This window comes from Salvia miltiorrhiza, chromosome 3, assembly GCF_028751815.1.
Source record: "Salvia miltiorrhiza cultivar Shanhuang (shh) chromosome 3, IMPLAD_Smil_shh, whole genome shotgun sequence".
NCBI lineage: Eukaryota > Viridiplantae > Streptophyta > Magnoliopsida > Lamiales > Lamiaceae > Salvia > Salvia miltiorrhiza.
In genome coordinates, this window is record NC_080389.1 from 64,237,510 (window position 1) to 64,263,333 (window position 25,824).

The 25,824-nt window shown below is 35.1% G+C and overlaps 5 protein-coding genes across 5 annotated transcripts; 3 read left to right on the forward strand and 2 right to left on the reverse strand.

The window, feature by feature from the left end:
• Positions 1-1,321: 1,321 nt before the first annotated feature.
• Positions 1,322-2,265, forward strand: LOC131015522 (uncharacterized). Its single transcript, XM_057943927.1, has 2 exons — positions 1,322-1,777; positions 1,868-2,265. Exons 1-2 carry the CDS (start codon positions 1,616-1,618, stop codon positions 2,138-2,140), a joined length of 435 nt encoding a protein of 144 aa, XP_057799910.1. The 5' UTR covers positions 1,322-1,615; the 3' UTR covers positions 2,141-2,265.
• A 5,761-nt stretch (positions 2,266-8,026) lies between these two features.
• Positions 8,027-8,994, reverse strand: LOC131015523 (copper transporter 5.1). Its single transcript, XM_057943928.1, has one exon. It carries the CDS (start codon positions 8,724-8,726, stop codon positions 8,286-8,288), a length of 441 nt encoding a protein of 146 aa, XP_057799911.1. The 5' UTR covers positions 8,727-8,994; the 3' UTR covers positions 8,027-8,285.
• Positions 8,995-11,744: 2,750 nt separating this feature from the next.
• On the reverse strand, positions 11,745-12,854 carry LOC131015524 (uncharacterized). The gene is made up of 2 exons (XM_057943930.1): positions 12,482-12,854; positions 11,745-12,325 (listed from the first exon to the last, which is right to left on the reverse strand). The coding sequence occupies exon 2, from the start codon at positions 12,313-12,315 to the stop codon at positions 11,926-11,928; it is 390 nt and encodes a 129-aa protein (XP_057799913.1). The 5' UTR covers positions 12,316-12,325; positions 12,482-12,854; the 3' UTR covers positions 11,745-11,925.
• A 4,689-nt stretch (positions 12,855-17,543) lies between these two features.
• Positions 17,544-20,992, forward strand: LOC131015526 (polyadenylate-binding protein-interacting protein 7-like). Its single transcript, XM_057943931.1, has 6 exons — positions 17,544-17,874; positions 18,326-19,181; positions 19,633-20,059; positions 20,154-20,224; positions 20,298-20,422; positions 20,509-20,992. The coding sequence occupies exons 2-6, from the start codon at positions 18,468-18,470 to the stop codon at positions 20,798-20,800; spliced, it is 1,629 nt and encodes a 542-aa protein (XP_057799914.1). The 5' UTR covers positions 17,544-17,874; positions 18,326-18,467; the 3' UTR covers positions 20,801-20,992.
• Positions 20,993-22,230: 1,238 nt separating this feature from the next.
• On the forward strand, positions 22,231-24,168 carry LOC131015527 (transcription factor HY5-like). The gene is made up of 4 exons (XM_057943932.1): positions 22,231-22,509; positions 22,863-23,007; positions 23,486-23,642; positions 23,843-24,168. Exons 1-4 carry the CDS (start codon positions 22,386-22,388, stop codon positions 23,891-23,893), a joined length of 477 nt encoding a protein of 158 aa, XP_057799915.1. The 5' UTR covers positions 22,231-22,385; the 3' UTR covers positions 23,894-24,168.
• The last annotated feature ends 1,656 nt before the right edge of the window (positions 24,169-25,824 follow it).

Here is a 25,824-nt window from a genome sequence, read left to right on the forward strand (position 1 = left end):
CGGCACCACCTCCGAAAATCGAACTCAAAAAATCAAAACTAGAAATCGCAAATTATCATTCCAAACAAAACCATTCCAGTCGAAATTCCAAAAATTGGAAACAAAAATTGTCATTCCAGTCGAAATTCCAAAAATTCCAAAACCATTCCAGTCGAAAACCATTCCAGTCGAAAACCATTCCAGTCGAAATTCCAAAAATTGGAAACAAAAATTGAAATTCCAAAAATTGGTCAGTGTGTGTGAGCGGTTGGAGGCTCACCGGAGGAGCGTTCGAAGGTCGGAGGATGGTGGCGCAAGATCTGGGGCGGCGCAAGATCTGGTGGCGCAGAAATTCCAGAAATTCCAGAAAAGCGCAGAAATTCCAGATCTGGTGGCGCAAGATCTGGTGGCCGCCGACCATCACCATCACCACCACCACGGCAGAGGGACGAGGAGAGGAAGGCGGCGACGATTCAGAGGAAGAACGCGGCAGAGGGACGAGGAGATCTGGAGATGAAGATGGCGATAGAGGGACAAGGAGGTTTGGAGATGAAGAGGGACGAGGAGATGAGGACGGCGGTGACTCTAGATAGAGGGGTGAGGGGGTGTTCGGCGGTGGTGGTGGCTCGCCGGCGGCGACTCCGCCGAGAAGGGGGAGAAGATGGGCGGCGGGTTAAGGAGTGAAGAGAAATGAGGGGGTGAACTGAAATGAGTAAATTAAGATTTTGTATTAATTTGTACCATAATTAAGGTTCAATTAATTAGTTATAGTTGAGCCCTAATTATTTCCATATATAGAAATGTGTCTTCATTATTGGGACAGCCCGAAAAGGAAAGTGTGTCTTCATTATTGGGACGGAGGGAGTACTAATTATTTAAAATATTATTTAAGAAATTTCTCTTTCAAAATTGTGAATTGAATCCAATAATAGAAACTCCAAATTGAATATTTGAATTGTATTGTTTAAAATACAGTTTAAAAAATATAAGCGAATATCATTTTTATTCAAATATTCGTGAATAATTGTACAAATAGAATTCAAACTGCAAATAAGATTCAATTTATTTACATCCCTAACACCCGATTTCGGAGTCCGTTTCATTATATAAGCTCTCTTTATCAAATTATGTTTTAATTTTATGTAATGTTCTTTACTAATTGTATAATTTGTTATTTTATATAAATGGTGAACTATATAAATACATTCGATGCGCAGACAATAATAAAATAAATAAATAAATACTAATAAAAAATGAACATGTACTACATATGTATGTTAGAAATATTATCATTGTTTTCCAATACAACTATATTATAATTTTGGGTTAATTACGCCAAAAACCATGAACTTTGGGCCCATTTCCAAATTTTCCATGAACTTTGATTTTTATCAAATTTTCCCTGAACTTAAAGGCGGGAACAATTTTTCCATGAATTTCGAAAATCCCCAATTTGACTGCTGAGTTGGCACCATTTAAGTCGCCTGAAAGCTGACTTGGCACCGGCGACGATATGAAGAAACGACGTCGTCCTATACCCATAATACTACGTCGTTTGATTAAAATTTTGTTCCCTAAATCTAGAATTTAAGAAATTGCATCCCCATTTCGTCGGTTAGGGTTTCAGAAGGGAGAAATGAAGTTCACGCCATCTGCCTCCTGTTATAGCGCCTCGTCCTCGTCCATGACTACACCAGATTTCTTCCCTGAATGCGCGTGCAAACTTCAAGTGGAGATGAAAACGTCGCGAACACAGCTCAATCCTGGGCGAAGATTCTTGAGATGCTCCAACAAAGAGGTAATTTTGACGTTATTTTCGTTTTGAGTTTTTCTCTTGAGATGCTCCAACAAAGAGATGCTCCAACACAGCTCAATCTTTGTTTTGCAGAAACAATGTGGCTTCTTTGAGTGGGTAGATCCTGAAGTAAAGCCTAAAATTGAAGATGACGAAGATGAAAAATTGAACTTCTGGATTGGAGAATGCTATCGCCTAGGGAAATATGTGGAGGAAGATATGAAGCGAATTAGATTGTTGGAGAATGAAGTCAGACTCCTCAGAATGGAGAACGTCGAGAGCAGCAAGTGTTCGATGAAAAAGATGGTTGCATGTGCTTGTGTTCTGGGTGTTGTTTGTTTGGTGATTCAAGCTTTTGTTTCGTAGGTGTTGTGGGTGTTGTTTGGTTGGTGATTCAAGCCTTTGTTTGTTAGGTGTTCTTGGTGTTTGATTGTTAGGGTGTTATAATGAGATCTATTTTGTAGTGTCATTGTAATCTCATTTACAATCATGATGACAATGAATTTCTATGGATTTCAATGGATATATGCAAAGTAGATCAATAACATATACATAACAGATCAATAACATATACATAACTTGTTTAAGTGTTAATCACTTTACATCTCAGCAAAATGCTTGCAAAAACTACATCAAAAGAACATCAGTATGCTATCAGAGCAACATCAAAACAACAACAAATTTTCTTCAAGGATTGGATTGAGATTCTTGTGTGGGGCCCGTCAGGCAGATCTCTTCTCCCCTTGGGATTTGCTGCAGTCCACTCCCAGATGCAATATATGAATTGCCTGTTTGCTCTCCACAGTAAAGTCCTATTCCTTTGCTTGCCTACAATGAATATCATTTAACATAGCTCAAATGCAAATGGAATAAGAAACTAAAATGATCAAATATTATCAGATGCAATAGTTTTGGGATATACCTCTTGCCTCTCCATTGCAATATCCCTAGCCCTACCTTTACCCCTGCCACTGCCACTTCCCTTGGGCCTGCCTCTGCCCCTTCCTCTTGTAGTAGCCTCTGTTGTATCAGTAGGGTTTGTTAGGATTGTTGCTTCTGTTGGTTCAGGGATTGGGTACTTTCGAGGGCGTCCAGGCTTCCTCTTCTCACCATCAGGTTTCTGTACTTCATCATTCATACATCCTCTGGAATTATGACCCTCTTGTAAACACCGTTGGCATGTCATCTTACAACCAGTCTTTCTCAGCCTTGAAGGTTGTTTAGGGTCCTTCTCATCTGTGTCTCTTATTCTCTTCTTCTTTGGTCTGCCGGGCATGATCCTCACCTGTGGGGGTTGAACTGGATATCCCTCAGCCTTTGGCCACAACCTCTCACCATTGATTGGCTCAAGTGGGAAGGAGTATGCCCTCAAATAAGTCTCTGTGCTCAAATAGTTATGCACATAAACGGCTGGATCCTCCTTCATAAAGTTGATAGCAGAAACAGCATGCACACAAGGTATACCAGTTATCTCCCAACCTCTACAACTGCAAGTCTTCTCAGGAAGAGAGACAATAAACATGTCATCTTTGTTTGACACTTCAAACTTTCCTCCTAGCCCAGGGTGAGAAGTACAATACCTTGCTAGTGATTTAAGCTTCTCAAGTTTCTTCCTAACAGCTGGTGTAAGTATATCAGTGACAGTCATAACATGTTGAAACTTCTTATATTGTCTTTCCCTCAGCCCACTTCTAATGTCCTCTAACATATGGATGATATGTTTTCCCCTAGCACTCAGAATATACCCATTAAACGTTTCTGACACATTATTATCCATCATGTCACTCACACAGCAAGTTGAAAAGAAAGCCTTACAAAACCTGGTAGGATCTCTGTTCAGCAGATCATCATATGCCATCATATTTTCAGTTTTGAGAGTCTCCATGACTGCATCCCATTCCTCTACGTATGTGGCCCTCACTGCTTGCCAGAATAGGTTCTTCAATGCAACACCTTTGAACTGCTTTTTCCAGTTCATGTAGACATGGCGAGCACAATTTCTGTGCTCTGCCAATGGAGCCAACTCCTTGACAGCATTTGTTAGCCCCTGCATAGTAACATCATTTCAGTATGGACACAAGACATATAAAGCCATAGTAACATCATTTTAGTATGGACACAAGACATGGCAAGGCAAATACTAACCTTTTGCTGATCAGAAATCAGTGTAAAACCATTCCCATCATGGATTCCAAGCTCTTCGAGCAATATACCTAAAAACCACCTCCAACAAGCCTCATTTTCCACCTCTACTACGGCCCAAGCTATTGGGTACATCTGGTTATTGCCATCCTTCCCTATGGCACATAACAGTTGCCCCCCTAAGTGTGTTTTCAAGAAACACCCGTCAAGACCAATAATTGGTCTACACCCCTCTAAAAAACCCCTCTTCAATGCAGAAAACCCAATGTATAACCCCTGAAATATACTACCATCACCACACAACAGTTCAAATCTACCTCCCCTATCCACCCTCATCAACTCAAGAATATAACTTCTCAACTTGTTATAGTGACCCTGCACAGTACCTCTTAGCAACTGCAATGAATGTGCCTTAGCTCTATACAACCTCCCATTAGGAATAGCTATGTTAAATCTCCTTTTAACATCATTCCTAAACTCTTCAATACACATCTGAGGTCTAACTCTGAAAACCTCTGTGTATTGTTCCCCAATCCACTTATAACTAGCCTGTTTATTACCCACTGCAAATGAACAAGTGTGCTCCTCCTGTAGAATTTTGACCACCAAAGAACTCTCTTTCTTCAGCATACTAGCAAACATTCTCCAGGGACAAGGATCCTCACAAAAAGCCTCACATTGCTCCTTGTTCACTCTCCTGAAATGAATAGGATAACCCTTTACAATGCTCCATGAAATCAGTGCCTTCTTGCATTGAAATCCATCCTCGAAACGCATACCCAACACTAATTTAAACTCAGACATATCTCCCCTAGGATCATACACTGACCTACACTGTTTACTCCTAACAATTTGCCCATCCGAGTCACTACTATCAGAACCATCCCTGTCAGAATCACCATATTCAGATAATCTATCTTCTACAGTCTCCTTCCCCACTTCCATGTCACCTATAACACCTAAGCTCTCCCTTATGTTAGTTCTTGCCTCTTCATACTCTTCATCTCCTGATCCTAACTCTTTATCCCCTAGTGAATCATCTGATTCAACAGGTTCTTCTTCAATATATTCAGGAAGAAAATCATCAGCATCCTCATCTGCAGTATCAACCTCCTCCACTGCCATCACAGGCTCCTCCCTACGCAACACCTTCTCTTTCCCCTTCCCCTGCCCACAGCTACTCTTAGTGGTAGTCACAGTCTTTGTAATTGTCTTAGTAACAGTTTCACTGACAGCCTTCACCTTCCCCAATTTGCCCTTCTTTCCATCATCCACATAGACACTAATAGACCTGATTGAAGATGTCATGCATCGAATCATCTGCATGACTTCTTTATCTTCGCGCACATCCATGAACACTAAACTTCGAGGAACCTTAAAAGCTAAACACCTCCAGGAAGTATAACCAAGCTTCTGGATTTCCTCCTCTAAGTCCAAATACCCGAACCTATCCTTATCTAGCCCGAATCTACTCTGCACTTCGCCACCTGAATACAACCTTCCTGAGCCTAAATTGACGAACTTACCTCCATGGTGTATGTACAACCCAAATTCGTCGCTGCAAACGAATGAAGTACCAAAATTCAATGCAATGTTCAAAGAAAATGAAATTTTTTGGCGCAAAAGAACTACTATCTGAACCCTAGAACGGGAAAATTTTTAGTGAAGCTTAGGGCACCAAAAACCCATGGGCGAAAACTCGAAAACAGTGGTAAATCGATATACCTGTCCCCCATTTTTGCAAAATCTCGTCGCCAATATCTCGTGTCTTCTTCGCGCGCAATATGTCGTCTTCTCCGCAGGTCAACTTCTCTCCACAGTTTCAGTCAATATAGTGAAAATTAGTGAGTGTGAAAATGGTGGGTGTGAAAATGGGACGGTGAAAATGGCGATTTAACCCTAACATTGACAATAGATGATAAGAAATGAAACGACGTCGTTTCAGCAGCTACCACGTAAGATCAGTTTCTGCCACGTAGGAGCCAGGTCAGACCGGAGTATTACCGGAGCTGAAATTCATGGAAAAATTGTTCCCGCCTTTAAGTTCAGGGAAAATTTGATAAAAATCAAAGTTCATGGAAAATTTGGAAATGGGCCCAAAGTTCATGGTTTTTGGCGTAATTAACCCTATAATTTTTGTATAAATCGATATTTACGTACTCCCTCCGTCCCGCGAGTCTTGACACGTTTGGGTTCGGCACGGGAATTAAGGAGTTGTAGATTAGTGTTTTAAGTGTGTAATTAATAAAGTATAAAATTGATCAAGTAGGAGAGAGAAGGTATTAAAAGTGATAAAGTAGGAGAGAGAATATAATAAAGGTGATAAAGTAGGAGAGAGAAAGTAATAATTATTCTCGGGCGAAGAAGGCGGCTTGCCGCCGCCACTGCCAGATGCTCGCGGGGCCGAAGCCGTGGACGAGGACGAGCTTGGGCTTGGCGGTGGCGGCGGGCGGGCCCCAGAAGTGGATGGTGGTGTCGCCGTCGATGTCCGCCGTCTGGGAGGAGAGCCCAGCCGCCGCGATGGAGCGGCGGAGGAGGCCGCCGGCGAGAGAGACCAAGCTGAAACAGGAGGTCACCATTATTAATGGTGGAAAAAATTTGAAGAAAAGCTGTGGAAATTTTCGATTAGTTTTAGAATTCGATCGCTAGAAAAGGAAAGGTGAGCAAGTTCAGCAAACTAATAAAATGGCTAAAGAGTAGACATTAATATTCTAACAACTTTTCCGTCCAATCATAATTGAGTGCATAATTTATTGCACATTAAAATAAGATGTTGCAAGTCAACTTAATTATGTAATATTTCAAGCAAATAGTATAATTTCACAATTTTACAACTAATATAATACTACTATATTTTTGTATATGTTTTGCATCTAAACACACTAATTTTTTGGGGTAATTTGGTTTCGTACATGAACTTTTAAAAAAGTAAAAAAAAAAAAAGTGAGAATTATCACATATAGCCATCTTTCATAAAAAAAATACATGAACTTTAATGTTATAACAATTTTACCATAAATCCATTTATTTGATCTAATTAAAGCTGACGTAGCAAGTTGTGATGATGACGTGAACGTTTAAAAAAATGACTTTGTATTGAACATCTCTAAACAACGCTGTTTTGAGAGGATTTACAAAAAAATAAACCTGAAAATCGTAGAGTTTCTGTAGAGTTCAAATATCTAAAAAATTAATTTGTGGTAAAATTGCTACAATATTAAAATTCATGTATTTTTTTACTTATTTTAAAGTTCATTTGCAAAACTAAATTATCCCCAAAATTGGTGTATTTAGACACCAATAATCCAAAACAAAATTGATGAGAAAAAAGGAGGGTAGGTTTACCTCAATTTGGGTTGGTTAGTAAGCTTCTTTGCATGGTTGAAAATTATGCACAAATTCGAGCAATTTGTAACTTATTTGAAATTGAATTCGATTAAAACAAGTTCGATGCAACTTGGATAACTTAATTAGCTTGCGAGTTATAATAATTTTAGCCATCTAGTGGTGAGAAAATATTTTGTATTTGACGTTTACCTTATATTTATTGACACTTAAATTAGAAATAAATGTAATCATCTAACTTATTATAGTGGACCTAGTATTTTTGTCTAAACCAATCTTTGCACGACCAATATTGGTGGGACTTTATTCGATACTTGTACAAGATTCATTATTGAACTGTCGATGTATTTTTTGTCGGTGGAATTAATAATATTTATTTTGTCTCGTTGCATCTATTGTTAATATTTAATGTGACCACTTTTTTTAGTAGAATCTTTAACTACCTTTTTGTTTAATTTAATAATCTAAAGATATTCTTACTTTTGAAGTTTTGAATTGGAGATATTTGGGCCGAATATTAGATCAGATTTATGATATTGGGCCGTTTGGGATATTTGTACCGAAGCCCAATGTGAATAGAATGATTCATATTTGAAAATTCAGCTAAAAACACATGAATTTTTTTATATCCATTTTTTTCGATCACGAGTAGCAAATCCTCGTAGTGATAAATGTGGTGAAACAAATTATAAGGAAATAGATGAAATTTCACCAAATACATATGTTGTGAAACACATATTTAAAAAAAAATTGACATTCTTGAAAAATATAGAAATAAAGTTTTTATAAGTTTGCATAAAAATACATAATTTCCCCAGACCAATTACATCGATACATAAATCCATCGCAACTTCATTTCTTCAAACAAGCAACAGAATAAATCCAAGATCCAAACTCAAATCACCAAATACAAAAGAAATCGAAAAAGACCAAATCAAACTGAGCAATGATCTCGATCGATTTCAATATAGATACAGCGCAATTCACCAATCAGATTCAAACATCCATCCAAATCTGATCAGGATCAGGCGCAGGCGCAGGGATTGTCGATGTGCACCAGCTCCTCGTCGCCGCCGCGGAAGAAGAGGTAGCCGACGGCGAGCCCCACCACCACCGCGATGAAGACGCCGGCGTTGTACGACATCACGGCGAGCATCAGGAAGTAGCCGATCGCCGAGTTGACCCCGAACAGGATCGCCCCCGCGAGCTGGTAAGGGGAGAACCTGCGGCCGGTGAGCTTGGGGAGGAGCAGCGGGGTGGTCGCGGCGGCCGACGGCGGCGGCGGGGGGCTCTTGGCGAGGGAGAGGAGCTTCAATCGGAGGCGGCGCTCCTCCATGTACTGGTAGAAGGCGCTGAGGAGGAAGACGGCGAAGAGAGAGAGGAAGTAGCTCAGCCATGAATCGGTCTGCCATGAATCGAAGAGAATCGTGACGCTTCTGCCCCAGTAGAACGTCATGTGCATCATCGTTGCAGAAATTTAGGGTTTTTGTTTTCTTTTTGGGGATTTTTTTTTGGGGATTTTCAGAGGTGAATGCGTTTTGATTTCGTGTAGTTGGTGGGTTGGTTTGGTTTTTAGTTTTGAGGAAAAATGATGGGAATTTTTTATTATTCTTTTTGTAGGTAGCGTCGGATAAGATATTTATTTTTGTTTTGATATATTTTTTTTTGGTTGTGGTAGTTCAGCTTAAATAAATGAAATTAAATGCTCTTCGAAGTGGAATTTTCAATTCAGCTCGAATTTTTTATCGACCTAAATAATCAAAATGATAAAAAGTCGTAATAAATTATACACTTATTTTCATTTTTGTAACAATAATAATCCTCCAATATTATTCATCGACTATCATTTAAAAATGAAAATGAAAATGAAAATGAAAATGATAAAAGTAGTAGTAATTTTTTGAGGGGAAAAATTAGAATATTATTGAAAAGTACAACATTCAACTTTACGTTTTCTAACATGTACTACTATGCAAACGTACATGTGTAGTACACACTACACAATTGACTAGATTATTAGAAGTGAAAATTAACGAGGCTCCCACTGTATTCGAGACTTTTTCTATTTTGAGCGTCCCATTATAAGTGAGATTCTTTTTTTTTGGTAAATTTTTTTCCTTTTAAATATTTTTTCACTTTTTCACTTATAAATTTCTTAATTCTCGTGCCCAAAAAAAAGTTCTCACTTACAGTGGGACGGGAGAGTATTCAATCATAATTTTATCGAATAGTCGTAAAAGCAAGTGGCATATGAATTTTAATAAAAATAACTAAGTGTATTATGAGTGAAAAATGAATTTGGATGAAGTTGAAAAAGTTTGTTACATGTCATACAATACGTGAATAAGTATATTAAAAGTATATTCAAAGACTTTTATTTGTGAAATGTCTTGGTTCAATCTCGTATGCGTGCGGTGCTGTATTGTTTGGTGTTGAGGTCCCACGCGCAAGGTATTTTTCGTCTGTATGCGGTGATGTTTTCACACCGTTTGGGTGGTGGTGAGGTTCCGTCTGTGGTGCGATTTGGATAATTGATTAAATTTAGATACTTCTTGTAATTTTAAAAATAAAAGAATATTAAAAGTATTATATATGGTGTGATTCTAATAATACATTATCAACTATAATTTTAATACATGTAAATAATATTTTTGATTGGGATGATAAGAGTTGGAGTAAAAAAAATACTGTATGGAGTATAAATTATAAAAATAACCCAATCAAAATCAACCAAATTGGAATGAAAAAAGAAATGATAAATACATTCGGGATTCGAACGCACGACCTCATGAATACAAGGTGCGTAGATGCAAAATGCTCAGATGATTATTAAAGTCACACATAATATATATATATATATATATATATATATATATATATATATATATATATATATATAGGGAGAGGTTCAAATAAGAACCACTAAATAAAAGTAGAACAGAGAACTATTTTAAACCATTCGATCATCAAGATCTACGGTGGATGAATGCAGATCCTGGGTTCGAATCCTGAATGGAGCAAAAAATTTATTATTTTCGGATGCATTAAATTTAATAGCGAATGCATTAATTTTAATGGTTCTTATGTTCTCACGATAAGTGCGGTTCTTACTATAACCGCACTATATATATATATATATATATATATATGTGTGTGTGTGTGTGTGCGCGCGCGCGCGCCATGCACATTCGAATAAACCGTAGAAGACTAGCTCATATATAAATTGTTGTGTGTATATAATAATAATACTACTAATAATAATAATAATTATGATGAAATAGAAATCCAATAATAATGGTTTCAAAAAAAATGAATCCCATAATAATATTCATCCTAAAACAAACCACAGTTATATTATGGCATGTAAAACCCATAATATAAGGGATGGATTAGTTATAATCTATTGCAAAATAAATAATGTGATTAGTTTTGCTCTAAGAAAAAAAAAAGTGATTAATTTTGGTTGTATATTTCTCGTAATAAAATTATTATTATTTAAACTCCTCCCTAAATCCTAGTAAATCGCAAACCACAACCTATATATATTCTTCAAAACAGAACAAAAAACTAAAGAATTTGGGGAAACCGCAGGGATTGAAGTGGGACTCATTGATCCCTCGTTTTTATACTTATTTACAAAAAAACCATTATAGCCCACCAATACTTTTCTTTAATTAATTCATTACTCTCACAACACTTTCTAAAGTGGAACTCATTTTCAACTCACAATAATTTTCAACTAATATTTCTTAAAATTAGTGTCACTCTCAATTGTTCATATTTTTGTGAAACGGAGGGAGTAATTTTTAAGAGCTTATAAGTTATCAAAGTGTTGAATAATTGAGCTTATAAGCTAGATAGAAAATATTTTTCTAGAGAGAGAAAATATTTTTTTAGAGAAAGAAAATCGAAGAAAAATGAGCTTGAATGATATATGATGAAAATAATAAATTATAATTGAAAAATATTTATAAAAAGATTATAAAAAAATAAATTGAGGTAGAGAAACTTATTTTTTGAGGAGCTTATAAGCTCTCGGAACTTATTTTTGGAGCTTATAAATTGTTTAGAAGCTTATTTTACCAAACACTTTGAAAGAACTTATAAACTATTTTGAGGAGCTTATAAGCTCAGCCAAACACCCTCTACTTTATCTTAGAAACTAATTAGAAGTACAAAATTACTAAACGTGTAAAAAGAAATTAGATAATGATCAATTGAAATAGTGGTTTTGGCTGCAACATAAACTTTAGGGAATGTCTTAATCAGATTTAATCCTTAAAATGACTAAAAATTTTGTACTTTTATGAAAGAGTTAAGAGAATATACAACTTTTTTTCTTCTACTTTATGAAATAGATTGTAAACCTTCACACAAATACTCCAAATATACTAATCATTAACTCAATTGAATCCATAAAAACACTTTCCCATCATCAAAGAACAAAAAAAAAAAACATTAATTAAATACTAAATACTCCAAATAATACTAATCATTAACTCAATTCAATTCATAAAAACACTTTCCCGGCATCAAAGAACAAACCACGTTGATTAATTAAATACTAAATATATATGCAATCGTAACTAATTAAAAGCTACTACCTCAAAAAAATCAGTTCTTAGAAATCAACACTAAGCAAAATATTTCATCGAGTGTAGCATCTACACGTCGCATTTCGACGACACGCGGCCGGGCTCGCAGCTCTGGCTGCGCAGCAGGCCGGGCTTCTTCACTGGGCCCGACCGCGGCGAGTCGAGGCTCCTCAGAAGCAGCTGCTTCACGGCGGCGATCAGCTCCTCCGTCGGCTTCTTCGGCGGGCCGAGCGCCTTGAAATTCCGGCAGAAACTCATGTGCCGATTCACGGCTTCCTCGCTCCCGATTCTCTTCTCCGATCTCACCATCTCGTCCTTCACCGCCTCCGCGCACAGCCCGCAGATCCACCGCCCCGAGTAGCGGTCGCGCACGCGCTTTATGTACGCCTCCGTGCACTCCTCCGTCAGCCCGCAGCAGTCGCATCTCGCCACCACCGCCGCCGCCGATTTCTGCTCCATTCGCTGACTACTGCTTGAGAAAATGCGAGGAATTGAGTTATAGAGAGAATTGAGTAACTTCGGAAATAAGAAATTCAAATTTGCCCTAATTATAAAAGAATTAGGGATTCGCTTGTATCAAATTTAAATCAGAAACCGAATCTTTAGCTGAAAAAAAAACACTCACGTTTATATTTGGTAACCGAAATCTAGCTGGATTTTCGCAACTGATTTTTTTCTTTTTTTTTGCTTAAATTTATCTCTCTTTCTCCCACTCGCCTTCTTCTTCAACAATCTCGCCGCCGATGATCAGACGCTTGAACACCATATACATTTCTCTCTCTTCCCTCCCTCTCCCTCTCTCTAGAAGCGGAAGATTGAAGAAGCGAATTAACTTTGTTAGACTTGTTTGGGATAAATGTGAATGGTGTTTATATATAATGGAGAGAGAGAGGGAGAGAGATTGAATTGGAAAGTTGGATGAATTTGCAGAACTCTTTTGCCAACTGTGCAAAGAGTTTGGAGACAAAAAATGTTATCTCCAATCATTGGCAGCTTCTGCGACACTGTTATTTTTGTGATGACGATGTTTATCTCTGGAGCTGCGATCTCCTGCTTTTTTCGGATTGGCAACTCCGTGCACTCGGTTCATCGTGGCCCTTCACCACATGACACATGTGTTTCATGCAAATCAAGGATAAAAATAAATAAATTCTACATACTTTATTGGCTCGATTCGTAATTGTGATTAAAAGGGTGCAACACGCGATTCTTTATAAATTAAAAAAATCGAAATATATTAAATATATTTGTTTGATTCCGTACAAATCATAAATATTAGATTACACATTATATATTTTTTATTTAATAGATGTGATCAAATATATTATGTACCAAACGAATTCTTAGTACAATTTATAGAATTATTATAACGAAAGTGTTTAATATAATAATTCCTTTTTGTCTCAAAAAAAAAATGAACGAAGGTGTTTTAAAAAGGAGTTCAATTGGATTGGATATGGTCAAAGATTAAAACAAGAAATAAATAGGTTATTAACTCCTAAAAAATATGGAAGGAAAGCAATAAAACTTAATTATGGGGTGGATTTTATTACGTTGGTCATTTTTTTAGTAATTTTTTTTTCTTTGGAAATTGCGAATTTAGTGGTAAGTAGCACATCGGAGGGACTTTTGCCTTTTGGGATCAATAAAAACTTTAAATCACTTCTAATTAAGAATTTTTTTTTGGATAATGTGAAATTCAGTCAAAGTGAGTTGATGAGGTGAGTTAAATGTTCTTTATCTTTTTCGAGACATTATTGAGTTAATTAGTGTTTACCAAATCGGTGAGTTGGTCAAATTGACGGATAGATTGACCATTTTTAAAGAATATGTTTGAATTTTAATTTGCATTCTATTTAATTTATAATTTGTTTAGTTATTATGGACCATAAAGCCTTCAAGAATTTGAATGCAAACGTTATTATTTTTGTTTTTTTGAGGTTAAGTGAGATGATACACTATATATAAATTAAAAAATCTTGGAAATTAAGAAATTGAATATAATACCTAACTTCCCTAAAAAAAGAGTATAATACCTAACTTGCGGGATCAATTAGCATTCCCTTAAAAAAAGGAAATTGAAGGACATCTATATTGCTTTTAATTATAAATAGAAAAAAAGGATAAATAAACACGCCAAAATTAATACGAAACTCCAATTAACATGTTATATTTATTTATATTTCTTTATATATATTTATAGATATAGTAATATGAAATTACCCCAGGTGCAGAGATGGTGAAATAGTGTGTGCAACAGGTGATTAAAAGTAATTGGAGGATACGCCAGCTGTCGCGACGACGACGTTTCACGGTTCACCACTGTGCTACTCGCACTATATCGGTGTCACTCTCCGCAGTCAAGATTGTACCGTGCAACTCTTAATGCGTATTAATTTTTTATTAATTGACTTTTAAATATTTTAAGTTTTTCAAAATAAAATTGTTTACTTTTCTGTAGTGATATTTCCCCAAGTTTTAATATATTTGCGTAGAGATTATTTTGAAGAAACTACGAATGTAAATTACAATCACAATCTTGGTTACTGAAAAATGTGATCAAATTTTTTGATCGAAAATGGAAGCTATACATATATACACATACAAATAGATCATGGCTTAGTCACATTATAAGAAAATCAAATATTTAATTAAATTCTAAAAAAAAAAACACTTTTTTAGCAATTTATTTGTACTATTTTTCAAAATTCAATGGAATTAATTGAAGGAAACAAGTTGCCTTTGCTTCTCCGTAATTATATCCTTCTACAAAAAATTTATTCCAAAATCTCACTAAATTACAATTACATATAATTCTCATTATTATATTAGAAGATAATCATTTTTTGTGATCAAGAATTTCGACTGCATTTGGCTACTCAAACACGCAGCTAATTAGGCAAACTAATAACTCCACATATAGAGAAGAAAAATACAAATATACCTTAAAATATAAAAATTCTCAATATATAGATTAATTCCTAATATGCAGATAATTTTGTGCCTTCACTCTATTTTCTACATAAATAAATGAGTCCAATTTCTTTATTTCCCCCAACATGGGCCGAGTTTCGTTTTGCTTTCCTTAAACTATTTATATTAAAATATTATTAGCCTTTTATTTTTCATAATAGAAAAATAATTAGATTTCATTTTTTTTTTAAATTGAGTTGATTTCATTTCAAGAAATATACAAAAACGACAAATTCGACCTAATAATCCAACGCACAAAATAATTATAATCGTTGATTTTTTTTTTATTATTGTTTTAGGACCCACAATCACAAATATTTATGTGGCCAAGAATGCCCCTTGTACCAACTTGTGCTATTTGTGGGACATGTATAGGAAAAGTAAGATAAGAAGGGCAAAAAGGAGATTATGGCGTAAATAGTTTATACACAATTATTTTTAAAATTAATTATTATCGTAAATTATCATCCTCATATCACTCATCATGATAACGACAATGTCTTATCAAAATTGTAACTTAAATTATAACTAAATTAACACTTCACCTATTGTAATATAGCCACATATATTACGTGTTCGATATTATTTCTTTGTGGACTTGCTCCAAAATTTGTAGAGAAATGGTAAACGCAAGCTAGGAGAGATGAACTTGATGATCATGAGATAATGGTTTTGGAATAATATGATATGATAAATATCAAACAAATTTTATCAAGAAAACAATTTAGAACAAGCTAACAATTTATATAAAAAAAATCAATGAGTTGAGTGTTCAATTTATTTTCGGCCAATGCCACGCCAACATAAAATGAGGGGATTTTTGTTATAATTATTTTGTCATTGCTTAATGATTAGATTATTGTTAAGAAACGAAATAAAACAATTAATTTGGGTAATAGAATAAAAAATTTGCCTAGTAAGATAGCTAGAGTACCTAGCAAAATCACATTATTTCAAAAATCTCATCATTTTGTGTATTATAGTTTTTATAATATAGCATGGGCAGTTTTGAGCCCTGCGCGGGATGGTCGATCTCACAAGACCTCGAAAAAATAGGGACTTCAAAATATATATATATATATATATATATATATATATATATATATAATATGTATATAGTATTTATTCCGTTTGTAGCAAATCAGCAAATCTTTTAAATTTGAATTTTTTCAACTGCAAAATTTTTGAACTTGAAATCTTTTAAACTGCGATTTCATTTTGCTGGAAGCCACTTTAAAAAAAAAAAAAAACTATTTAGATTTATATATTGAAAGATGTAAATATAAGCAACCCAAACAAATAAGCAATAAACGGGCGATTAATCTCTCTTAAGCATCAAGCATTATAAACGGCTATAATTAATATCAAAACTTGCAAGTAGAGCAACACTTTTTAAGTGAATGACATAGTTTTTTTATATATATTTATTAAATAATTTAGCAAAAGATGTATTATCTAATCAAATATTTTTATAATATTTTTTTTCTCAATTACGAATAAAAGGCCCAAATTTAAGAATTCGCACATGGTCTACGTTATCCTAGCCCAGCCCCCTGAGTTGGTTATCACTAAACCCACTTGAATTAATTATAATATTTGACATTGCATTATTCTTTGTCATCAATCTCGTTATTCCATTATAAACGCAACAAGAAAAAATCGTAAGAAAGCGTGTAAATTACTCTAATAATATTTCAAGATGTGATCATAGTTGGCCTTTACTAATACAATTAAATGATTCAACGTCATTATGTGATAAGTATTCATTGCATTTAACAAAAGTAGTAAAAACCCATTTAGAAAACATCACTTATGCCATGAATATCGAAATTGTGTCAAAATTTTAGTTAGTTGGCTTGCAATTTTACCGTTATTTATCAAATGAATAACTACCTACCTTTTATAAGCCTTTAGTTATTCGCATCATAAATAATTATACAAAATTGTAATTAATGTAGCACGACAAATTAGTGCACTATACTGCAAAAAATACTAATACACATTTGTAACATGTTTGAATAAAACCTTGCGTTTTATACAACTATTCATATATGAATGCAATTAATGAAATTCATTCACATATATAAAACATGTTTTATGTAATCACTATCATTTTTAGTGAAATGAAAGCTATCTTCTTTTTATAAACTATTAATTTTCTATGTGAATTATTGCGCAAAAGCCTTCCTTATCATCAAATCAAATCATAGAAAATTTGTCTTATAAAAATCTCTCTCTCTCTCTCTATATATATATAAATAAGTACAACTACTTCAAAAAATAATACTAAGTCGTATTTTTCAGTCAAAAATTAAGTTACTATTTTTAGAAATAATTATCTATATCTATATATATAGGGGTGCATTCAGTTTTCTGATTCGATTTTTGCTAAAATCAAATCAAATCAAATTTATATTTGATTTTTAGAAATATATATATATATATATATATATATATATATATAATTCACATCCATTGAGATCGATTTAAGATTAAATCTCATCCTTCCAATATTAGTGATCTAATATATATATATTACACTATACAATTACTAGATATAAACTAGAATATTTAAAGTGAAAATTTTTATGGAGGTGTAAAATGGATCAAATTAGGCGATTAAAAATACTTGTATTAATATTAACTAAATAACTCAATTTATTTAATTATTATCCATGGATTTAAGGTCCTTAAACAAAAAAAAATGCTTAATAAGAGAAAATGATAAAGGAAAAGATAGAAAGTAGAAACAGTTTAGAGAGAGAGGAGATGAAGAACTGGAGATAGGAGAGAGAGTGAGAGAGAGAAGAATCCTCAGCTCAAAACTCAAGAACTACACCTCGATAGAAAAGCATCGATAGATTTCCCTCGTTTTCAGTGATTATTATACAGATGCGCACGCGCGCACACACACACACACTCAATGGCCAAATCACTCTTTACTATCTAAAATTCTATCCTGTTTGGCTTGAATTTCTAAACCCCATCTTCTGTTTTCGGATGTATTTAACATGGTTTCTTTGACGTCAGACCTTCTCCGCAAAGGTGTGCTACCGAACCCCATATTTATCATCATACATCTCTTGTTATCCCTTAATTTTGGTTTTTAGTTATTTAATTTGTTTTTTCTGCTCAAAATTTGGGAGATCTACTTAGATAAGCTGGGTTGTCGAAGTGCAAAATTGTAGCTTTTGTTTGTTTTTTCTGTTTTGGATTGCTGAATTTCCAGAATTTTAGTTGAATGAAGCTTTTTTTTTTTTTGGTTTAGTTCATAGGTATTGCTCATGTCTAATTCCAGATATCAGTGGTTTGGATTTTGTTATTTCATGATTTTTTTTTACTGTTTAATGCTGTAGTTTTTGTTTATTATTAATATTGACAATTCTATAATGTGCTTGTTGTTTAATCATTGCACAATCTTGATTGTATAACTTTTGTAGTTGAGGTAGCTTGCTTTTTCAATTTGTGATTTGGGAGAATGTCTTTTTGTTTGCAGGTTTTGGCTAACACATCCTCAAAATTACTAGTTCAGTTATTTGTAGAAGGATTTACTTTTTTGTGTAGAGTTTCTTTTTCTTACCTAATCTTCAAACAAGAGAGGGAGAGAGAGAGAGAGTAAGAAGGAGAAGAAGAATACAATGAACTTGTCAGCAAAGGGTGCTTCTGTAGCTAACAAGAAGCTTAGTGCTGAAGCAACTTTGAATCCGAATGCTGCAGAGTTCGTTCCTTTTGCTCTCAGGTCACAGGCTGCGAACCTTAGAATTCTAGATACGTCTCCAAAATTTACCACCTCGGGGAAATCTGTATTAGATAGGTCAGAATCATCAGTTTCGAATAGCTCCAATGCTGAAGAAGAGGCCCAACAGTACTGGTGTCACCAGCTCCCAGACGACATTACTCCCGACTTCAAGGTGATGGGGATAGATAATGGTGTCAACGAAGCCTCAAGATATACCTCTCCAACAAACAGTGGCGTTACGTTGAAAGAACATCAAGCCTTGTCGCTCCTCCATCCCTTAGATGGTAGCACTCGTGCTGAAAAGCAGAGGTATCCTGTCTCGCCCAATGGAGAGTGTTTTCAGACGTCTCTTGGTAAACCTTGGGACAGGCAAATACACGGTGGCAGTGATCAGCTTCTTGCAAGAGAAGGGAATCCTTATAATGGCAACACTAGTCGAGCTTTCCTGGCTGAAATGTCGAATGAGCAGTCATTGTTGGACAATGCTGACTTGTGTCGTCTTGAGTTTCTGGCTTCGCAGTTTCCATCTTTCTCTGCTGAAAGTATTGCAGAGGCGTACTTGTCTAATGGAGGTGATCTGAACCTGACAATCAACGTGCTTACTCAGCTCGAGGTTAGGCTATTTTTTGGTGCTGATATTTCTTGACTTGCAATCTGTCATGACAGTCATGTTATGCGAGCTCTTGTATAAATCCTTAAAGAAATGAAACCTAACTGCATCGAGAAACAATTTAACCACGAAGAAGAGTAAAAAACTATAGATAAGGTTGGTATACCAATCATCATTCCCTTGTAAAACTTTTCAATGTTTGGATCCAAGCTAGATTTCCTTTTGATATTCTGGTGTTAGTCTTTTAATTTTTTAACCTGTATTTGATGACTATACGCACATAAGCAAGAATGGTAACATGATAATTTTTTACTTAAAAGCTTTCGAAGATGCACAACCCTTTATATGATCTCTTTTCTAGAATTGTTCATTTGTGCCGTGATCTTGATGATGCATTGACACCTCTGCCATTTACTTGCGTTCATGGTTTTCACCATTAACTATAATCATGCAGCTCCGAGTTGATGGAGGCTCGAATCAGACTCGTAGTCCAATGGCTTTCTCCTCCCCAAATCTCAGTGCCTCGAAGCTTCCTACTCTCTGTGTCCCAAATGGTCACAGTGGTTCAAGAAAGCTTGCTGGTGACGATCAGCAAAATGTTGGCCCTTATTGGTCTCCTGGGAAGGAGAGCTCCCTTCGACTGAGATCTTTCTCGGCCATCCCATTGAGAGTTGCTACAGATTTCGCTTCAGCTGCAAGGAAAACGACGTCTCAAGAGTCTAGCATCTGGAAGTATGACAGAAATGGGTCATCAGATAATACACAAGTTCTGGCGAGCGCGTATAACAGTGGTCAGGTGAAGAGCATTTATGGTAATAGGCTGCAAAGTCGGGGATCGCCTCTTACATCTCCAGCCAGGCTTGAAACTGGATTATCAGCCGGTAATATTTATGAGGCGATGACTTTAACTTAATTTTGATTGTGAAGAACTTGCATTGTGCCTGTGTGCGTGCTTTAACTTTGTCGAGATGGCAGCGAATATGTATTCTGAGAAGCGGGAGGAAGCTCGTGATCATGCACGCGTGCACAATACATATATTGAGCAGGTATGTAACTAGGCGTTTCCTCTGATCATACATGATGTGTATAACTAAATCTAAAACTATTCAATGAGGTTAGGCACGACAAGCGTACCTCGCTGGCAACAAGACTCTAGCGAAGGAGTTGAGCATTCTCGGACAGCTGCACAGTCTGCAGATGAAAGCAGCCAACGGGGAAGCTCAAGAATCGGTCTACCATCAAAGGTTTGCTTTGATTCTAGTTCAACGTGACCGTGCTCCTCCCATTCGTGTGTTCACAACTTTGATGAGAGATTTACTAACATTCTCAGGGATTCGGAAATAATCTCAAACGGGACAGAGCAAATGATCGATCTGCACGGTCTAAATGTGAGCGAAGCCATTTTTGTGCTCAAGCGCGAGCTTGCTGTTCTGAGAAACGCAGCCAGGTCAGTGGACCAACGTGTGCTCGTCTCCATTGGTGTCGGGGCTGGCCATCACATGAGGGGCTCGCCCACCACGCCCGCCAGACTTCCCGTTGCTGTGCAACGCTACCTTCTGGAGGAGGAGGGCCTCGACTACTCTGAGCCGCGGCCGGGGCTCCTCCGAGTTGTGATATACTGAATCATGAAGGCTTAGGTGAAATTTTTGACACGCTACAATGAAAAACAGTTGAAAAGAGAAGGAATTTTTGTTGCATCTCTGTATATGGGAGGAAAATGTACACTATTTTCTGCACAAGGTACACCATTCTTTTTTTTGTACCATTTAAATTTTGCTCTGTTGTATGCAGATGTAGTTGATAGAATTCATTCACATCATTTCGCACATCCATTAATTAATTAAAGTTTCGCATAATTTATTAAAGCCATTAACTTCAAAAGAAAAATGTAATCTTTTTTATAGAACAAAGAAAATATAAACATAAGCTATTGATCAAGCTTGTTTCCCAAACTTGGAAAAAATTCCAAACAAATTTGCAAAACCACTTTTCCTAACTCGGTTAGGCGACGGCGGCTTGGCCGGCGGTGCAGACGAAACCCGCCTCCAAACTGGTGGCTCGGCCGCGCTCACTTCTCCGGCGAAGCTCCGGCAATGCCGTAATCCGGCCAACCTCCTTTCATCCTTCTTCATCAATGGATGTATTTCAATTTCATCATTTGCTGAATCTTCACAACTACTCCACACTGAGCCTGATGAGCCCTGCCTTCTAAATGATTTTGTAGATCTTTTTAGATTGGCCATGAAATATGTTTATACCAAAATTCAATCTTTTTTTTTTCTTCTCTTTATTATGAGATGGGATTCTTATTTTGCATGGGAAAAATGAGGAAAAGTTGTTTATATATATGTTTGGAAGAGGAGAAGATTGTGAGATGGAGAATAAAATGAAGCATCTATGTTAGATCATCCGGCGCCGGCTTTGATTCCAAGATCCCATAATCCATAACTATATAAGCCACCTTTAAATTAATTAATATAGTTAAGAAATTGCTACAAATTGAAAGATTGTGATTTAATTTGAACGTCTTACAAAATGGGTTTTATGTGCAACAATAATAATAAAATATTTGAATTTACTTAGCAATTAATTCTATAATTTGCACAAGTATGTAGTTATATACAAAGATATCATAATCAAACATCAATAAAATTATAAATATGTCGCTGAATCTTTGAATTTGAGATCTGAACTATCATACGATGTTGTAATTTTTTTTTTGTACTCCGTAGGTAGTAAAAGTTTGAGATTAATGAAGGGATTAATGAAATACCACTTCACATATTAAAAAAAAAATGAGATACCTTACCTGAAAAAGAAAAAAAAGAAAAGAAAAAAAAAGAACAACTTTATGATCTAAAAATGGTTTTTAGCCAAAACTTGAAAGAAGAAGTACCTTTCCTTTTCTGGCCAACAAATACTGACTTCAATCACAACCGTCTATCATATTTCAATCCAAAGGCTGATATTCCTCCACGTTTGCAACCCATCCACCTTTGATTAATCCACCACCTTATGGCTACCAACGAGCCACGATCGCTAGTTTCGAGCCGTCTGATCAAATCTGATCCAACGGTTTCTGTAGCTTAGTTTTTCTCCCCAACTCTCTCTCTACTGTGATATTACGTCCCGCTCTTTTTTTTCTATCTCATCCATCTCTCTCTCTCTCTCTCACTATCTCTCTGTGTAAATTCTTGTGTTTTGATTATGCTGATTGGCAGAGAAGAAATGCAAGAGCCAGCCACGACTACGAGTTCCATTGCGGCAAGCTCTCTGCCTTCGAGCAGCGAGAGATCTTCGAGCTCAGCTCTCAACAATGAAGTCAAACAAGGTTTAAATCTTCCCCTAAAATTTGTAAGATTGCTGCCGCCTTAAATTTGTAAGATTGCTGCAGCTCATCATCATGCAATTGAAATTGAAATTGCGTCGAAATATGTCGAATAAGAGATGAATTATTCATGATTGTTTGTTGATTTGTTTGTTTTCGCTATAATAATCGAATCCTTGATGAACTTTCTAACGCCGTCGACACGATCCACGCTCCTTGGTGTTAGACGCAATTTTCTTTCTAGAATGCTGCTAATGTGTTTTTTACTGTGTGAATTTGTGCTAGCTAATTAATGAATTATGGTGTTACTCGTATGAAGAATGTGGGGAATTTCACGTGATTTTTACTTGATGAAGGCATTGAGAGTGATGATGAGATAAGAAGAGTGCCGGAGATGGGCGGCGCGGCGGCGGAAAACGCCGGCGCTGCCCAGCCATCCGCCGCTGGCTCTAAGCGGAGAGGAAGAAGCCCAGCTGATAAAGAGAACAAGAGGTTGAAAAGGTGAGTGAATTACAATATTTTTGTTTTGTTCTTTTTCAAAAATATAATATTTTTTTTTTGCAATTTGATTTAGTGACTTAGGGTTTTGTATAACTTTTCGCACGAATGCTTCTAATTTAACGATTTTATAAGAAGAAAAAGAAATTGAATTATTTTCGAAAGACTACCGACGGACTTTTTGTTGGAAAACCAACAACGACTAACAAGTCCGTCGGTATATTGAATACCGACTATAAAAATGATGATCGGTGGACGACGACGGTGTTCCGTCGGACATAGTAAATATTGATGGAATCTAGTTCTTACCGATGGAATATTACGTCGGTATACAATCAATTTGTTGTCGTGTGTATTACAATTATATTTAAATCTTTCAAGAACTTTAATGCATGTCGTCTCATGTATTATAATGATACGAGAATAGAAGATGATCTATAATTAGAGATATTAATTCTTGGCGTGTGATGATGATTAATAGATTGTTGAGAAATAGAGTTTCGGCCCAACAAGCAAGGGAGAGAAAGAAAGCATATTTGGGTGATTTGGAAGTTAGGGTTAAAGAGTTGGAATCTAAGAATGCCGAGCTTGAGGAACGCCTTTCGACTTTCCAAAATGAAAATCAAATGCTTAGAAAGGTAACAATTCATGAATTTACCATTGTTTTTGGAATTCAACTTTCATTATAGCAATGGAAAATGCATTATTCACCCTCTCCTTATATTACATTTTGGTCTCTTTGAGATATTTGGATTGCAAAGATTTATTTAGGGGCATTATCGAATTGTGTTTGAGATCACTATGGTATAATTATTTTAAAAATTCTCTTAATTTGCAGATATTGAAGAATACAACTGCTGGTCCACAAGAGGGAAGGAAGGGAAGCTAGAGAGGATTTGGTTACGACTAATCTTTACGAGTATATTTCAAGCATGACGTGTATAATCATAAATTAGAGAAGTTCAACTTTAGTCGTTTATTTTGAGGAGTTCCGCGTAAAATTTGAAAATAAACGTACTCAATCACCCAATGTGTGATATTAGCTTTAGCATGGAATATTTTTGCTCGTATTATAACATGATATATTATGCTAGGATCAAATTTATTTTTAACATTACAAAGGATAGTGAATTTATTAGTAATATATAAGTTTTTTGGCTGTGGGAAGTTGTATTAGTTGTATAGTCATATTGTCGCAAAATCGTTATCCACTTTTCCCAATATTACTAATTCTTTTCCATTTCAATTAACGAAGTTGATCAAATTATTAATTTTGGACCTTGAAAAAAAATACTAATTTCTTCAATCTAAAAGATTTGGAAATAACGATGGAGTAGTGATATGGACGCTTCCAATGATGTGATGTTTGATCTGTCTATAAATTACTAATTCAAACACCATTATTAAACTAAAAAAAATAATGACTACTATGTGTTATATATATTTTATTTTATGTAGGAGTATCATATATCAGCATGCAATTTATTTATGCAAAACTAACCTAACCCCTTTTCACGCCATTGTATTTTATTTTTTAGTTATGCCTTTCAACTAAAAGAGCCTACAAATAATGCGAAAACTATGAATAGTAGTAAAATTATTCGAAGAGAAAATATATTTATCACACATTAATCGCGATATGAATATTTTTGTCGGTTCATTTCCATTTAATTATATACTACTATTGTGAATTGACATTATTAATGAGAAAAATGAATCACAGGGGTAGAATAGTAATTTGGTGTTGATTGTGGCTTAGCTAACAACCAGCTTTAGCTAAGAATCGATGCCACCGACAGCTTCTTATATTTGTGTCGGAGAGAAGCAACCGGCAACAGCCGGTTACACGAAATACAGCCTGTTCACAGCAATTGAGAGTCTAATGAGTAATACTAATTAATTAATTAATTATATTTTTACCCTAATAATTAATTAATTAATTAATTATATTTTCCTGGGTAAATTCGTTGCTATTGATTTATGGTTTATATGTATTTTGATATTGAAATAATAAATATGCAGTATAGGTGTGTGGTGTGGATAATATGAAATAGTTTTGTAGATAATATATATTTTTAATAAACTATAAAATAGATCAAGAGAAAAACTTAATTTTCAATTATCTATACGCTTATTTTGTCAAAATGAGATCACAACTCTTTAAACTTTGATTTCTTATAAAGAATTAGTCGTAGATTTCAAAAAAATAAATAAGAGTTAGTCATATTAAAGTATATGTTTTTATTCAATATAGTAGTTAATTAGTTCTAATATATCAATTTACATCAAACAACACAATAATAACTACCGAAGGGACAATACCTTTAAATTTGAAAAGAATAAGATTCATCGAAATTATTGTAAATATCAATAGGATTATGTGACAAAGCTTACACTTTACTACATACTTTTATTAGCTCTAACAATCATAGTCTCTTTCATTTTCCATTTTATAAGCCATGGTTCGTTAGGTGAAAAAGACAATAATTCAATTATGTCATGATTTTGATTTGTTTATTTCATAGGTTTACTTGTACCACTATGTATCTTAATTTAATTTAATTTAACCTTTTGACACTATCTTACTTTTAGATAAGATTGTTTAACTATGTATCTTGTGACTACCTAATGATAAAGTGAGTATTTCTGATATCAAATATCACATATTCACAAATCACAAGTTCGATTCTACTAACGTCTCTATATGTTTGAGTTTCTCATAAATTATTTTACAAATAACGTTTATCAAACTTCGTAACTAGAAAAAAAGTGATTCAATTACAACAATATTAAATATAATTAATGCATTGAAGAAACAAT